The sequence below is a fragment of the Ranitomeya imitator genome, chromosome 3 (assembly GCF_032444005.1).
Source record: "Ranitomeya imitator isolate aRanImi1 chromosome 3, aRanImi1.pri, whole genome shotgun sequence".
Lineage (NCBI taxonomy): Eukaryota > Metazoa > Chordata > Amphibia > Anura > Dendrobatidae > Ranitomeya > Ranitomeya imitator.
The window spans coordinates 559,945,914-559,964,082 of NC_091284.1; the positions used below are offsets into that span (position 1 = coordinate 559,945,914).

Consider the following 18,169-nt stretch of genomic DNA (forward strand, 5'->3'; position numbering starts at 1 on the left):
GCGCCCAAACAGTGGTTTACCCACACATATGGGGTATCAGCGTACTCAAGATAAATTGTACAACAATTTTTGAGGTTCATTTTCTCCTGTTACCCTTGGTAAAATAAAACAAATTGGAGCTGAAATAATTTTTTGGTGAAAAAAAGTTAAATGTTCATTTTTATTTAAACATTCCAAAAATTCCTGTGAAACACCTGAAGGGTTAATAAACTTCTTGAATATGGTTTTGAGCACCTTAGTGCAGTTTTTAGAATTGTGTCACACTTGGTTATTTTCTATCATATAGACCCCTTCAAATGAGATGTGGTCCCTAAAAAAAATGGTGTTGTAAAAATAAGAAATTGCTGGTCAACTTTAAACCCTTATAACTCCCTAACAAAAAAAAATTTTGGTGCCAAAATTGTGCTTATGTAAAGTAGACATGTGGGAAATGTTACTTGCTAAGTATGTTATGTGACAATACTCTGTGATTTAATTGCATAAAAATAAAAATTTGGAAAATTGTGAAATTTTCAAAACTTTTGCAAAATTTCTGTTTTTTTTCCACAAATAAACGCAGGTAATATCAAAGAAATTTTACCACTATCATGAAGTACAATATGTCGTGAGAAAACATTGTCAGAATCACCAGGATCTGTTGAAGCGTTCCAGAGTTATAACCTCATAAAGGGACAGTGGTCAGAATTGTAAAAATTGGCCTGGTCATTAACGTGCAAACCACCCTTGGGAGTAAAGGGGTTAATACAATTATTATTATTAATATTATTTTATCAAAATGGGAAAAATGTATAAAAAATGGTCTTACATAGAAATTGTCTTGAAACTAATTGTTCATTCAGATCTCAGCTTCTATTTCTAAATCTTCATGGAAAAATGAAAGCACTGTGAATGGTTACTAATGTCAACAATTTTGTAATTTGCAAGTTATATAATAAATAAACAGTTACGCTGTGGGACATATGCAGGGTTCTTCAAACCACTATTAAATAATGATTTAAAGGCAACCTGTCAGCAGAAAAAAAATAATATTAACCCTCAGATATGGTGTTAATAGCATTATTAAACTGCCCAGTGCCCACACTTAGCTGAATGCTGCCTGGAAAAAAATAACTTTATTCCCTCTGGGAGCGTTCCGGATTCAGTCACAGGCGAGGTGCTGACACCAGTTCAGTCACCGCTCTGAAAGTACAGAGCAGCAGCTGTTACTGCACACCTGGCATTGACTAACAACTGGCAGCAATGCAGAACCAGTGTCAGTCAGGGCCGGGGGCAGTTACAGCCACCATATACGTGTGAGTGATGGAGCTCCAGAAATCAGCTCCTTCATGCACGCGGATTGGGCATTGCACACATCAGTATCACACAGCTGATTTTGATGGTTGATGCGCCTACTCCCCCGCCCCTTCTTTCTATTAAAATCCTATTTTCTGCTTCTTGAGACACACAATAGGATGCAGTGACACACCACACTTCTGATGGATAACAGGACAGGTAACTATCTACAACTACTGTTCAACTCGTTTTTTCTTAGTGACTGTTAACCTTTGTGGTTTTTCGTTTACTGAATTTGCAAATATATTTTCACAGAACTCCTGTCACGGTATGATTCGGTGTGGTTGTCTACCAGGAATTTCAGGTTCAGGGTTCCTTCCTGGAAGTTGGCACCTAGATTAATTTGGTGACGGTCCCTATGAGATAACTAACATAATTTCTCCAGCAGCATTTCATCTTGAGCTACCTCAGGCTCTTAAGATCTACAACACTTTTCACAGGTTTTTGCTCAAGAGAAATGTGTAACCCCTTCATCACCCCAACCCTACCACCTCCCCCAATAATTGCTGATTGAAACCTAGAGTTTCAAATTTTGAGGACTGTAGATTTTTGACTCCAACGTCATTCTCTACAATACTTGGTGCACTGGAGGGGTTATGGTCCAGATGAAAGGATGTGGGTTTCTGTATCATAGGTGAATGCCCCGAGGTTGGTTTGTTTGTTCCATACCTCTTATCCTGAGAAACCTGGTCCTAAGTGTCCTGAGGCCACTTGTAGAAGGGGGGTACTGTCATGAGTGTGCCAGAGGCTGCAGACCATCGCTCTGCATCTGACTGCAGAAGGTCTCAGCAGATGGCTTTGCAGACTTCTTCCTGGTCCTTCTGACTTAAGGACCCAGTGGCAACCTCCCCCGGCTCTAGTTGACATCTGGACCGGGGTCTATACAACTCCCAGCATGTTGCTGGAAGTCACAGTTGATATTTTTATTTCCAGTTCCTTGTTGTGGCTTGGAGCTATAACAGTGGGCTATCTTCCTCTCTGGTGTTCTCTCTGAGTCTACTCAAGCTAAGTGTTTCCCCTTGTTTGTATATCCCATCTGTCTTAGTGGCAGTGGGGAATGATTAGCTCATATCCTGTCCTACCTGGTACAGGGCTTATCGCCAGGGTCAGGCAGGGATTAGGTATCCTGTTCACCGATTGGTTCGGAACCTATATAGGGACGATAGGGCAGACAGAGTGATGCTAAATCTGCCTAGTTGTCCCATTCCCCCATTGCCTAGTGTTATGTTCCCTTTCCCTTATCCATTTGTGTTGCCCTTAGCCTTTCCTACATGGTGCAAGACATATATCCTATCAGCTGATGAGAACCTGAACAGGTAATCACTTTTTGGTCTATTTATCATCTATAGTCTTTGTGGTTATCTTTTATTTTGCATATACCTTCATTTCTCTTATACCTTTTTGGTTCACCCTAAAACTGAGACATATGCTCAACCAGATACAGTGCCTTGCAAAAGTATTCGGCCCCCTGGAACTTTTCAACATTTTTCCACATATCATGCTTCAAACATAAAGATACCAAATGTAAATTTTGGTGAAGAATCAACAAGTGAAACACAATTCTGAAGTTGAATGAAATTTATTGGTTATTTTAAATTTTTGTGGAAATTCAAAAACTGAAAAGTAGGGCGTGCAATATTATTCGGCCCCTTTAACTTAATACTTTGTTGCGCCACCTTTTGCTGCGATTACAGCTGCAAGTCGCTTGGAGTATGTCTCTATCAGTTTTGTATATCGAGAGACTGAAATTCTTGCCCATTCTTCCGTGGCAAACAGCTCGAGCTCAGTTAGGTTTGATGGAGATCGTTTGTGAACAGCAGTTTTCAACTGTTTCCACAGATTCTCAATTGGATTGAGGTCTGGACTTTGACTTGGCAATTCTAACACCTGGATATGTTTATTTGTGAACCATTCCACTGTAGATTTTGCTTTATCTTTGGGATCATTGTCTTGTTGGAAGACAAATCTCCTTCCCAGTATCAGGTCTTTTGCAGACTCCAACAGGTTTTCTTCAAGAATGTTCCTGTATTTGGCTCCATCCATCTTCCCATCAATTTTAGCCATCTTCCCTGTCCCTGCTGAAGAAAAGCAGGCCCAAACCATGATGCTGCCACCACCATGTTTCACAGTGGGGAAGGTGTGTTCAGGGTGGGGAGCTGTGTTGCCTTTACGCCAAACATATCGTTTGGCATTGCTGCCAAATAGTTAGATTTTGGTTTCATTTGACCAGAGCACCGTCTTCCACATGTTTGGTGTGGCTTGCTGCAAACTTTATTTGACACTTTTTATGGTTATCTTTGAGAAATGGCTTTCTCCTTGCCATTCTTCCATAAAGGCCAGATTCATGCAGTGTATGACTAATTGTTGCCCTATGGACCGACTGTCCCACCTCAGCTGTAGATCTCTGCAGTTCATCCAGAGTGATCATGAGCTTCTTGGCTACATCTCTGATTAGTCTTCTCCGTGTTTGAGATGAAAGTTTAGAGGGACAACTGGGTCTTGGGTGGTATGATATTTCTTCCATTTCAATATGATCGCTTGCACAGTGTTAGGAGTCGAGTTCCTGTCCCTGCACAGGGGGAATCTCGAACCATGTCTGCTGTGGTCTCCCATTCTGCATCGGCCGCAGTGGAGCCTGCTCAGCGGAGACGTCGGTCCAAGCATCTCACTGAATCTGATACTGTGTAAAAGGGTTACTGCTGCCTCTCCAGGCTCTGCTATTGTACCCTGCACTGGTCTGCGGCGAGCAGGCTTTTCTGGGACTTTGTCCTGCTTTGCACACACTGAGCATGCCCAGGGTAAGATCTCTCAGTGGAGATCAAGGGTCACATGCTCAGATACTGCAGCAACTTCCATTGGTCCTCCAGGAAGGTCCTGTACCTGATCAAGTTCTGTGGCAGCCTTCCATTGGTCCTTTTTGGAAGGTCCTGTAGGTGCTACAGCTATAAAAGGTTCTCATGACCGCACGGCCATGCGCTAGTGTAAAATATGTACGAGCTCAGCGCCAGTGTGGTCATGTGTGTGGTCAGGGACCCGGCTGAAATAATCCCCTAGAATGCTGGCACCTCCGGCGAGGAGTTTTGTGTATGCAGTCATTGCTGGCTAATAGCCATTAGAATTCCGGCTCCACCGGAGAGGAGCTGCGTGTTGGTTGGACTGCATGACCACTGTCGGCTCTACACAGTAGCTGTGTTCCCTGTGAGCTAAACAGGGCACAGCATTCTCTTTACTTTGGGCTCTGTGAAGTAACAGAGTTTGTTTATACTAATTTGCTTCGCCGCCTTGCTTAGCAGCAGGTTCTTTCCTGCACGGTGGATCCCGGGTTGCGAACGCACCTATCTTATTTAATAAATATATTCGGTGCGTTCCGCCAACCCTAACACACAGTGTTTCTTGTGATGTTTAAAGTTTTGGAAATCATTTTGTATCCAAATCCGGCTTTAAACTTCTCCACAACAGTATCACGGACCTGCCTGTTGTGTTCCTTGGTCTTCATGATGCTCTCTGTGCTTCAAACAGAACCCTGAGACTATAACAGAGCAGGTGCATTTATACAGAGACTTGATTACACACAGGTGGATTATATTTATCATCATTATGCATTTGGGACAACATTGGATCATTCAGAGATCCACAATGTACTTCTGGAGTGAGTTTGCGGCACTGAAAGTAAAGGGGTCGAATAATATTGCAGGCCACACTTTTCAGTTTTTTAATTTCCACAAAAATTTAAAATAACCAATACATTTCGTTCAACTTCACAATTGTGTTCCAGTTGTTGTTGATGCTTCACCAAAAATTTACCTTTGGTATCTTTGTTTGAAGCATGATGTGTATTTGGTATCTTTATGTTTGAAGCATGATGTGTTACATAGTTACATAGTTACATAGTTATTAAGGTTGAAGGAAGACTATAAGTCCATCTAGTTCAACCCATAGCCTAACCTAACATGCCCTAACATGTTGATCCAGAGGAAGGCAAAAAAAACCATGTGGCAAGAGTAAGCTCCACATTGGGGAAAAAAATTCCTTCCCGACTCCACATACGGCAATCAGACTAGTTCCCTGGATCAACACCCTATGAAGGAATCTAGTGTATGTACCCTGTAACATTATACTTTTCCAGAAAGGTATCCAGTCCCCTCTTAAATTTAAGTAATGAATCACTCATTACAACATCATACGGCAGAGAGTTCCATAGTCTCACTGCTCTTACAGTAAAGAATCCGCGTCTGTTATTATGCTTAAACCTTTTTTCCTCCAAACGCAGAGGATGCCCCCTTGTCCCGGTTTCAGGTCTATGATTAAAAAGATCATCAGAAAGGTCTTTGTACTGTCCCCTAATGTGTGGGAAAAGGTTGAAAAGTTCCAGGGGGACGAATACTTTCGCAAAGCACTGTATTTGTGGTCCACCTGACCTGAACTGCATGTTATTTGACTTTGTGAGTACATTACTCAAGGCATTTTCTCTTATGTTACAGGGAATAGTCTCTTGAAATGAAGCAGCTGATTGTTGAACTGTCTATGAACAAGAAACAGGGTTTATGTGTATTGAAATGTTATATATTTACATACCATTTATTTTTATTTTAGAGACAAGTTAGCATTTAATATTTTTATTTCTAGTATAATAAATGTTTCTATATTTTGTACAGATATCCTTGATAAAGGCCTGAGGGGCCGAAACCCTGGTATATAAATCTGTCTCATATGGGCTGATTGAATAAACACAGTTGTTTAAAATCAATTTTTATTTGGTGGCAAAAGTCTTCTTTATAAGTAGTAACACTATTAACCAGCAGATTACCCCCACATCTGCAGGTTAATAGCGTTTTTCTGGTGACAGGTACCCTTTAATTACAAGCAACTAATATACCTATTTGGCAGTACTGGTCACAGATTACATCATAATTACTGCTCCAGAATCACTCAGTTTTCCTGGTATACTGAGTAACTACATAAATTTATTATTTTAAAGGCAACTGGATGCCATTCAATAGTGCACCATAGAAAAGCTGCTGCTATGTATACCAACTAGTGATGAGCGAACGTGCTCGCCACTACTCGTTAATCACCCGAGTATCACTATGCTCGGTGTACTCGGCGAGCACCGAGCATTTCTGGGATTATTCGGCAGTAACTGGTGTCTCCACCCAGCATTTTTGGCAGACTTTTGAGACCCAGTCACGATGCAGGGATTGTCTGCCAGGCCATGAAACGCCGCAGCCATCTTTGTCGTGGTCATGCAGTGATTGGCTTGGCCGCACAGCATCATCCCGAGTATAAGAGACCTGGCGCCGCCCTGCTCGCCGCTTTCTGCTCCAGATTCAGTGAGAGTAAGTAGAGCTGCTGCCGAGATAGGGTCAGAATCGATGTTTTTTACAGGTAGTGTAGGTCTGCAACTCTTAAATCCGCAACTCCTGAGAAACCACTGCATCCCTCCCAAAGCTCCATAACTGTCTGGTGCTGCTGCAGCTTCTTTACTATATACCTAGTTGCATTTTTTTCCCAAAAATTCACAAAAAAAAATATACAGTGTGTTCTGTCAGACTGAGACCTGTTTAAAAATCATAGTTTGTTAGGCATACGTAGCATAGTTGTGTGTGCTAGCCTTGTGCCACTTTTTTTTTTTTTGGTGTTTTAAATTCACCAAAAAAGGCCTCATATTTCTGTGTGCTCCAAGTTTTTGCATTTTAGGCCGTTTTGCAACTGCTTTTGCTTCCTGTTAATCTAATTATATACAGCGCTATTTGGCATTTAAAAAAAAAACAGGCCATATATTTGCCAGTGTGGCATTTCCGTGACAGCCCTCAAATATCTGCGTGCTCCAAGTTTGGTCATTGTAGGCCGGAGGACCACTTTTTTCTGTCTGTTGCTCAAATTATATACAGCATTATTTAGCCTAAAAAAATATAAAAAGGCCACATATTTGCCAGTGTGGTATTTCCATGACATCCCTCATGTATATGTGTGCTCCAAGTTTGGGCATTGTAGGGCAGAGGACCACCTTTCTTGCTGTCTGTTACTCTAATTATTGTAGCGTGGCTAAAGGATGTCTAATCGATGGGAGATATGTCCCTTATAGATGGCTTGCTACTGTGATGTAACCATAGCTACCTATATGTGTTTCAGGACCTGTGGTGATGTCACAACCACATGTCTGGTCATGTGATGGGTTCTGGGTGTGGTTAGACATATAAAAGAAAGCCTAATGCTTAACACAGGTAGATATGTGTGGAGGTGAAACCCTCCTGAGTGTGTTACGGCTTCAGGACTGAGCCGGATGAACTGGACACTTGTTTTTTCTTTGCCTGAACCAAAGGCTATTTGCTTTCTGTTGTTTTGTCATATGGTTTATGGAGTAATAAACCCAGTGAACTTTAAAGGAACCTGCCTCCTGAGTGTCAGCCGTCACAGCTGAGTGAGTGGAACCCCTACAATTGGTGGTAGACATGCGAGCAGCGTTCCCAGCGGAGAAGTGAGTTTATTTTTGAATGTCCTGGGTCAAGGCTGTTGCAAGCCAGCAAGCATTGCCGGAGAAAATGGAGGACTTGCTGAAACACTTGGTCCAGCAGGAGCAAAGGCAGCAAGAGACCAACAGGCTGTTGATGCAGCAGATACAACAGAGCCAGCAGGAGCAACGGCAGCAGTTACAACAGAGCCAGCAGCAGATGCAGCTTCTGGCAACCGCCATCCAGGGCAAGGCGAGCGCCCCAACCCCAGGTTTGGCTGATGACACCCACGTCCGAAAGACGGTAAGACGCGCATTGCAGAAAATGACTCCCGGGGATGATGTTGAGGCCTTCCTGACGGTGTTTGAGAGGGTCGCTGAGGGGGAAAAACTTCCGCCAGAGCAGTGGGCAGAGGTACTTGCGCCATACCTGACAGGAGTACCCCAGAAGGCGTACTATGATTTGACCTTGCAGGATGCCAAAGAGTATCACAAATTGAAAGCCGAGATTCTCGCACGTTTGGGGGTGACACTGACTGTCAGGGCACAGCGAGTTCACTCCTGGGGCTATCACCGGGACAAACCACCTCGTTCCCAAATGTTTGATCTGTTGCACCTGGTCCAGAAATGGCTGCAGCCAGAGTCATCTACGCCTGCTCAAATGGTAGAACGGGTGATGATGGATCGGTTTGTCCATTCCCTCCCGAGGCCTATACAGACTTGGGTTGCCCAGGGTGATCCCCAGAATGCCGACGAGCTGATCGGACTGGTTGAGAGATACCAAGGGTTGGAAGGCTCCTTCAGTAGGCAGCCCATGCCATACTGGGGGTCCCAGAAGGAAGCTGAGCCCCAAAAAGGGGTGGCGCGTCCAAGGTCACCAAGGGCGGGGGAGGTGGTGCCCAAGGTCCCTACGGGTGATATTGTTTGTTGGAGGTGCCACAAGCCAGGACATATAGCTGCCCGATGTTCCCAGACCACTGAGCAGATGGACTGTAGCATGGGACGCCGTTGTTCATACTATGCGTATCCAGCCTGCAGTGTGAACTCTCCGCCCAATGAGGGACCTCAAGCGTGTCCCGTAAAGGTGAACGGTCGAGCAGTAACGGCACTGTTAGACTCGGGGAGCCTAGTGACCCTGGTGAGGGCCACTTTTCCTCTCCACCTGCTCCCGGGAAAGAAGGTCGGAGTGCGGTGCATACATGGTGATGCAAAGGACTACCCTGTGGCCAGTGTGAACATTGAAACGACATGTGGCACGGAGTCCCACATAGTCGGCGTCGTTCAGGACTTGTTGCACCCTATAATTATTGGCCGGGATTTCTGTTTGTTTTGGGATTTGTGGGGGAAAGGTTCTGAGCTCCCTAGCAAGAGTAGGGAACCAGTGAACCCTGGAAGGGTGGTGCCACACCCAGAGTCAGACAGGTTTCCTTTTTGTGTCCTGGCTGGAGATGAGGAGGAAGTGTCCCCTGCATCTGACATTCTGGAGTTAGAGGTATCCGGTGAAAATTTTGGGACTGCCCAACATAGGGACCCCACTCTGAGGGAAGCCTTTAATAATGTCACAGTTATTGACGGGGTGGTACAGGAGCCGGGGGCAGACACAAGATTTCCCCATTTTCTAATGAGCAGGGAGTTGTTGTACCGGGTCACGAAAATAAGGGAGGAGTTGGTAGAGCAGTTGGTAGTGCCGGGTCCATATAGACGGAAGGTGTTGGACATGGCCCATTCACACATCTTGGGTGGACACCTAGGGGTGGAAAAAACGCAGGAACGGGTTGTGCAGAGGTTCTATTGGCCTGGGTGCCACCGGGAAATAGTGAACTATTGCAGGTCCTGCCCTACATGTCAGCTAACTGCTCCCACTCCTCATTTCCGAAACCCCCTTGTGTCACTGCCCATTATTGAGGTGCCATTCGAGAGAATTGCCATGGACTTGGTCGGTCCCTTAGTTAAATCAGCCCGGGGCCATCAGTATATATTAGTCATCCTGGACTATGCCACACGCTATCCTGAGGCAATTCCCTTGAGAAATTCTTCTTCAAAGAGTATAGCTCGCGAGTTGGTCCATGTCTTTTCCCGGACAGGTCTGCCGAAGGAGATCCTGACTGACCAGGGGACACCTTTCATGAGCAAGGTGATGAGGGAACTATGCAAAGCCCTGAAAATCTCCCAGTTGAGGACCTCGGTGTACCATCCCCAGTCAGATGGCCTTGTTGAGAGATTTAACAAGACACTGAAGAGCATGCTGAGAAAAGCTATAGAAAAAGACGGTAGAGACTGGGATTGTCTCTTACCCTATTTGATGTTTTCCATTCGTGAAGTTCCACAGGCCTCCACAGGTTTCTCACCGTTTGAGCTTCTGTATGGCCGACATCCACGAGGACTCCTGGATATAGCCAAGGAAACCTGGGAAGCCGAAGTCACGCCCCACAGAAGCGTCATTGAGCATGTGGCCCTGATGCAGCAGAGGATTGCAAAGGTGATGCCTATCGTGAAAGAACACCTTCTCCAAGCACAAGAAGCTCAGGCCAGGGTCTACAACCGGTCTGCAAGAGTGAGGCAATTCAATCCGGGAGACCGAGTTCTTGTGTTAGTTCCGACAGTGGAAAGCAAGTTCTTGGCCAAATGGCAAGGGCCATATGAGGTTGTCGAGAAACTTGGTGAAGTAAACTATAAAATTCACCAACCAGGAAGACGGAAACCATTCCAAGTATACCATGTCAACCTTATCAAGCCGTGGCAAGATAGAGAGCCGACAGTAACTCCATCGTTGTTAAGCAACCCAGAAGATGAGGTTGGAGCGGTTACTATAGCGGAGACGCTATCGGAGTCCCAGAAACAGCAATGCCGGGAGTTACTCCAGAAAAACAGGGACCTGTTTTCCGCGTTGCCTGGGTACACGAAGGTCATAGAGCATGAGGTCCTGACAGAGCCCCATGTGCGCGTGAACGTGAAGCCCTATAGAATTCCTGAGGCCCGTCGAGAAATAGTCTCCAAGGAAGTGGAGCGTATGTTGAAGCTTGGAGTCATTGAGGAATCCAAGAGCGGTTGGTCGAGCCCAATTGTCCTGGTCCCAAAACCTGATGGGGAGTGGAGATTTTGCAACGACTATAGGAAGTTGAATGAGGTCTCTAAGTTCGACGCATATCCCATGCCCCGCATTGATGAGCTCATCGAAAGGCTTGGGCCCGCCAGGTATATAACCACCTTGGATTTGACGAAGGGGTATTGGCAGATCCCCATGGCACAGGAAGCCAAGGAGAAGACGGCGTTTTCTACACCAGATGGGTGCTTCCAGTATGTCCGGATGCCATTTGGCCTACAGGGAGCTCCGGCCACCTTCCAAAGGGCTATGGATAGAGTCCTTGCACCCCACAAGGCATACGCTGCTGCGTACCTAGATGATATCGTCATCTTTAGCCCGGACTGGGAGAGTCATCTGGAGAAAGTCCAAGCGGTGTTTGATGCTATAAGAGAGGCCGGATTTACAATAAACCCGAAGAAGTGTGCATTGGGTAAAGAAGAAGCTAAGTACCTTGGATACATAGTGGGTCATGGAGAAATAAAACCCCAAATCAGTAAAGTGGAGGCAATTCAAACATGGCCAAAACCAGTTTCCAAGAAGCAAGTTAAAGCCTTCCTGGGAATCGTGGGATATTACAGGAGGTTCATCCCAAACTTCGCCACAATGGCGGCGCCTCTGACTGACCTGCTAAAAGGGACAAAATCAGTAATGGTTAAGTGGTCCGAAGAAACAGATTCAGCCTTCCAAGAAATGAAAGAGGCTTTATGTAAGCAACCCGTTCTGATGGCCCCAAACTTCAAGAAAGAGTTTATTCTTCAAACAGATGCCTCAGATGTTGGGGTGGGAGCAGTCCTTTCCCAAGAACTACATGGAGAGGAGCATCCTGTTCTCTATCTGAGTAGGAAGCTGTCCTCGTCTGAAAAGAACTACTCAGTCGTTGAAAAGGAGTGCTTGGCCATAAAATGGGCAGTCGACACATTACGGTACTATTTGCTGTGACATAAATTTAGACTGATATCCGACCATGCCCCACTTAGGTGGATGAGGGAAACGAAGGGTAGAAATGCTAGGGTCACCCGTTGGTTCTTAGCCCTGCAGGACTTCTGTTTCCATGTGGAACATAGGGCCGGAAAGCTGCACGGTAATGCTGATGCCCTGTCAAGAATCCCTTGTCTAGTGGGAGAAAGTGCCAAGCCCCACGGCTTTAGGCAGAGGGGGGAGGTATGTAGCGTGGCTAAAGGATGTCTAATCGATGGGAGATATGTCCCTTATAGATGGCTTGCTACTGTGATGTAACCATAGCTACCTATATGTGTTTCAGGACCTGTGGTGATGTCACAACCACATGTCTGGTCATGTGATGGGTTCTGGGTGTGGTTAGACATATAAAAGAAAGCCTAATGCTTAACACAGGTAGATATGTGTGGAGGTGAAACCCTCCTGAGTGTGTTACGGCTTCAGGACTGAGCCGGATGAACTGGACACTTGTTTTTTCCTTGCCTGAACCAAAGGCTATTTGCTTTCTGTTGTTTTGTCATATTGTTTTTGGAGTAATAAACCCAGTGAACTTTAAAGGAACCTGCCTCCTGAGTGTCAGCCGTCGCAGCTGAGTGAGTGGAACCCCTACATTATGTGCAGCACTATTTGGCATTTAAAAAAAACAGGCCACATATTTGCCAGTGTGTTATTTCCATGAGAGCCCTCATATATCTTCCTGCTCCAAGTTTGGTCATTGTAGGCCGGAGGACCACTTTTTTTGCTGTCTGTTACTAAAATTATATACAACACTATTTAGCATAAAAAAATAAAAAGGCCACATATTTGCCAGTGTGGTATTTCCGTGAGAGCCCTCATATATCATATCAGCCTTCTCCAAGTTTGGTCATTGTAGGCCAGAGGACCACTTTTTTTGCTGTCAGTTGCTCAAATTATATACAGCGCTATTTAGCCTTAAAAAAATATAACAAGTCCACATATTGCCAGTGTGGTATTTCCGTGACAGCCCTCATATATCTGTGTGCTCCAAGTTTGGTCATTGTAGGCCAGAGGACCACTTTTTTTGCTGTCTGTTACTCAAATTTTACACAGCACTATTTAGAATAAAAAAATATAAAAAGGGCACATATTTACCCGTGTGGTATTTCCGTGAGAGCCCTCATATATCTGCGTGCTCCAAGTTTGGTCATTGTAGGCCGGTGTACCTCTTTTTTTGCTGTCTGTTACTCTAATTATATACAGCAGTATTTGGCATTTTTTAAAAAACTATTAGGTATATACTCACCCTCGGACGCGCCCTGCTTCTTTCCGGCAGCCTTCCTTCCTAAGAATCAGCGCTTGCAGGACCTTGCGGTGACGTCGCGGCTTGTGATTGGTCGCACGAGCGGTCACATAGGCGGTCGCGTGACCAATCACAAGCCGTGACGTCACCGCAAGTTCCTGCAAGCGCTGATTCGAAGGAAGGAAGGTTCCCGGTTAGTACCAGGGCGCGTCCGAGGGTGAGTATAGCGATATTTTTTATTTTAATTCTTTATTTTACACTTAAATATGGATCGCAGGGCCTGAAGGAGAGTTTCCTCTCCTTCAGACCCTGGGAACCATTGGAAACCCAATGCACTGCATTGGGTTTCGAGTTTCGGCCGACCCCGACCCCGACTTTTTTATAGGATCGGCCGATTTCACTCGAACCGACTTTTGAAAAAGTCGGGTTTCGTGAAACCCGACCCGATCCTATAAAAGTAAAAGTCGCTCAACCCTAGTCACCATCCTTCTTCTCAGCATTCTGAAAACCTCTCTGCTCACAATTAAAGAGGATGCATTGCAGACAGAGCACGAGGACATGGAGCAAGGAACCATACAGGGGGATTACATTCAGCCCAGCCTCATGTCTTCTCAATGTGGATTGGTAGTCAATGAGGATGAGGAAGAAGAACAGGAGCTACTTTCATGCGCTATAGATGGTACTGCAAACACAGCTGTCATACCATCTGTTCAGCGGGAATGGCCTGAGGACAGGAAGAAGGAGGACGAGGAGGACAGCATGGTCAGTCATCATGTTCGTGAGGACACGGAAGTCTTTCCTGTTAGCAGTCTGGCATGCAAGGCTGACTTTATGTTGCTCTGCGTTTCACGTGACCCTCTCATTATAAAAATTTTGGGTGACACTCATTACTGGTTGGTGACACTTCTAGACCCATGCTACAAGGAGAACTTTCAATCTCTTCTACCAGAGGCAAAGAGGTGTACTAAAATGTTGCAGTACCACAGGGCCCTTGTAGCGGAATTACTTAGAAAATTCCCATGTGAGAATGCTGGCAGCAGACGTCAGAGTTTGTTGTACAACCAAGGAGTCCAAGTGAGAGAGACAAAAGTACAATCCAGCTCAGGCAGGGGAACAATGACAAAGTTCAGGGACAGTTTTCTCAGACCCTCCCATTGTGATGGCACAGAGGCAAGGGGTGCTTTTCCAAGAAGTGCAATGTTTGGGAAGATAGTGAGGGAGTACCTTGCAGATCGTACAAACGTCCTCCGTGATTCCTCTGTGCCTTTTAATTTTTGGGTATCCAAGCTGGACACGTGGCATGAGCTGGCTCTCTATGCCTTGGAGGTCCTGACCTGCCCTGCTGCTAGCGTTCTTTCAGAGCGGGTTTTTAGTGCCACTGGTGGAATTATAACATATAAGCACATCCGCCTGTCAAGTGAAAATGCTGACAGGCTGACTCTTAAAAAAATGAGCAAGGGCTGGATTGGGAAAGACTTCTGTACACCACCAAGTGAAAACAGCGAAACATAACCTCAAATACATTCTCTCTTTTGGGGAGGTGTATTCTCATGCACCTCTTCACAACCACACATGGGTATACGCTTCCAGATTTGGTCTGTTTGTTGTTATCCTCCTCCTTATCCTCATCCTCATCATCCAGAGCCACTAAATAACCTGGGTGAACGTGCTCTGTACTGTTATAGGCCGGTGCATTTTGGGCAAGGGGGCCATGATGGCACTATCTTAATTTGCTAAAAAAAAGACCCCACATTGGGGAATTGGGCATGACATTACATTGGGCCTACTTCTTCATTCTGTGTCCTGCAATGAGTCCCTTAACTGCCACTAGATCCCCAGGGTGAACATGCTCTGTACGGTGCATTTTGGGCAAGGGGGCCATGATGGCACTATTTTAATTTGCAAAAAAGGACCCCACATTGGGGAATTGGGTATGACTGTACATTGGGCCTACTTCTTCATTCTGTCTTTGGCAATGTGTCCTTTAACTGCCACTAGATCACCAGGGTGAACATGCTCTGTAAGGTGCATTTTGGGCAAGGGGGGCTGTGATGGCACTCTTATTTGGCAAAAAAAGGAATCCACTTTGAGGAATTGGGCATGAATTGGGAAATGGGCACACACCACATGGCCAGCTAAGGTTGTTAAATGTTACAATGACATTTCCCAGTGTACGCATTGGTAGTGCTTGAAAGCAATGTTAAAGTTGAAAAACGCTTCAAAAGCGCTGCGTCTATACTAAACCTAAGTGGGGGAGGTAATTTTAGTTCTGAGGTTAATAATTTGGCCTTACAGGCAAGCCATTAACCTGCCAAGGATGTACCTTAACATATTTCCCAGCAAAATCCGTTTTGGTTTCATTTTAGTGTGTTTTTGGTGGCACCAGGAAAAATGGCATGAATCTCGGAAAAAAAAGTTTACAGCTGTGAACTAGGAGTCAGGAATGCTTCCAGGGGCGATCCCCATGATGTTTCTGTGTTATTTGAGCAGTGTTTCCATCATTTTCAGACGTTTTTAGACCTTAAAAGGACCCCCAGGGGGATCGCGGTAAAAATACTCGGGTTTCCCATAGACTTACATTGGGCTCGTTGTTCTGGCTGAGTACCCGAGTATTCCAATCTGCTCGACCCGAACAACGAGCACCCGAGCATTTTAGTGCTCGCTCATCAATAATACCAACCAGTGAATTGCAATGTTTGGATAATAAGTTTACTGGCATATTAGATGTATCCATCAGAAAAACTTCCCAGTGCATAGCATACCATAGTGCCTGAGAACAGTATGAGCTTAACCTACGAAGGATTTAAATATTGAGAATCTTTCAATTTGACAGAAGGGAAAATCCAAAGTTACTTTCCTCTGCTAAGTTCTTAGAAAACTTTCCTGAACACATAAAATCTGTAAAACATTCCAATTTTATTTATATTTCTTGAAATGTTTTTGCTCTCTTTCAACTATATTTTCTACCAAATGTGCTAGGTTAATGAAAATGGCAAATACTTAGCCAATTGCTATTTCTAATTCACCCTTCTTATAGCATGTAATCCTTTACCTAACAGTGTGAGATGATTCCATTAAGGCATAAAGGTACAGTATGTGATGAATATTTAGTTATATTCAGCAAGTATTCCAGTATGTTGGCTCAGCTGGCAAATCATGATATATATTGCATTAATGAACCCTAGACATGTCCTGGCAGCAACATCATTATGGGGACACTGCACACATATACATGCTGCAGATTTGGCTGATCACAAAGCCTATACACAAATGATTAGTCAGAGCAGATTTACAATACAGTGTGCCAGGCTTAGAAAGAACCATTGATTGCCACCCAAACTGTTAATTAGTTAATTCATTCCCTAGCCTATCAGAAAGATCTTATAAGAAATAGGCTATAAAATTAATGATGCAGTGTCTTAATGATGACACTACAAAGGAAATTGTATATTTAAAACACTGCTATCCATTAAATGTACGCCTGACTAAAAGATTTGAGCTGTATTGTACAATACCAAATATTCATAGGAGAGGGTACAACAAAGCACCATCATGGAGTTGTCTGCTCGATAGAAGATGCTTACCCTTCCAGCATAATGCATAATTGTGAAGACAGGACCTTGTTCCTTGGATGTGACATTGCCATTTCCGTCTTTTGCTGATGTATACACTGTATTTGAATTTGATATTTCCAGGAGAGACTGAAGACGTTTTGAAAGGCTTTGTTCCATAGGATGAATTGACTGACTTTCCTCATCTAAAATAGACAGAAATCCCAATGGCTTCTGAAAAACAAGCACATTTTTATTTAGGTTTATTAACATAACATCATAACATACTATATAAAAATAATTCTAAAAGTACACAGCCCAATGTGGTCCAAGACAAAAAAAAATAGAAAAATGTTATCTAATAAAACTCAATCAAAACAGTGTAAACAAAGATCATAGATTCAGTAGATAAATAGATATAAACAGCAAAATTAAATTTTTGACGCAAGTATGTGTAAATAAAGAACTTCACGCTCTCATTGCTTGCTGACTTGGACTGCTGCCTTTTTCATTTTCCTCTATTATTCTGACACATGGCCAAAGTCTTTAGACTTGCACATATTCCACTATTATTAATTACTGCTTCTGTGCTTCTATTTTTTTTTCTTTTAGATCAATATATTATGTATATACTGTGGTAGGTCGGCTTACTCAGCTGCTCCCCAAAGTAGACAGAGAAACACTTGGTATTAAAGTATTTGGGTGCTTTATTGCTTCATAAACCATAAAGCCAAAATAATAACACAAAGCAGCCTTTCTGTTACAAATGAAAATAAAAAGTCTATACAAAGTCCTCCCCAGCTGTCTTGGACACAACTCACTGCAGCTCCTACTGGAGCTTGAGCCTGGAGATTTCCTTCCTCCAAAGACACAAAAAAAAGTATCTGAAGATATAAATACCTCCAACCACACCCTTGAGGTGGAGATATGGTGAGTAGACGTCCCTCCCATCTCTTACACCTACTCACAATAGTGACATCTCTTACACAATACTCACAAAAAAAAAAAAGAAAAGGGCACACAGCAACAAGTGACAGCAAAAAGTACAGCCAAGAAGCAACGAAGAGTGGTGGTGGTGGGAGACTCACTACTGAGAGGCACCGAAGCAGCCATCTGCAGACCGGACATAACTGCAAGAGAAGTATGCTGCCTTCCAGGTGCGATGATCAAGGATGTGACCGATAGGATACCAAAGCTCTTCAGCTCCAAGGACGTCCACCCATTTCTTCTGATACATGTTGGCACCAATGACACGGCAAGGAAGGACCTACCGACAATCTGCAAGGACTTTGAAGAGTTGGGGAAGAAAGTAAAGGAACTGGATGCACAAGTAGTTTTTTCTTCTATCCTTCCAGTAGACGGGCATGGCACCAGGAGATGGAACAGGATCCTTGATGCAAACAACTGGCTAAGACGATGGTGCAGACAACAAGGATTTGGATTCCTGGACCACGGTGTGAATTACTGGTATGATGGACTCCTCGCCAGAGACGGACTACACCTCAACAAACCTGGGAAACACACATTCGCCA

The 18,169-nt window shown here is 44.3% G+C and overlaps 1 protein-coding gene across 1 annotated transcript in view; it reads right to left on the reverse strand.

The window, feature by feature from the left end:
* MYO16 (myosin XVI) overlaps nucleotides 1-18,169 on the reverse strand; it is a 701,007-nt gene that overhangs the window by 240,350 nt on the left and 442,488 nt on the right. The window contains exon 23 of the mRNA XM_069757932.1: nucleotides 16,671-16,871. Within this exon, the coding sequence (XP_069614033.1) occupies nucleotides 16,671-16,871 (201 nt within the window). The remainder of the gene's footprint in view (nucleotides 1-16,670; nucleotides 16,872-18,169) is intronic.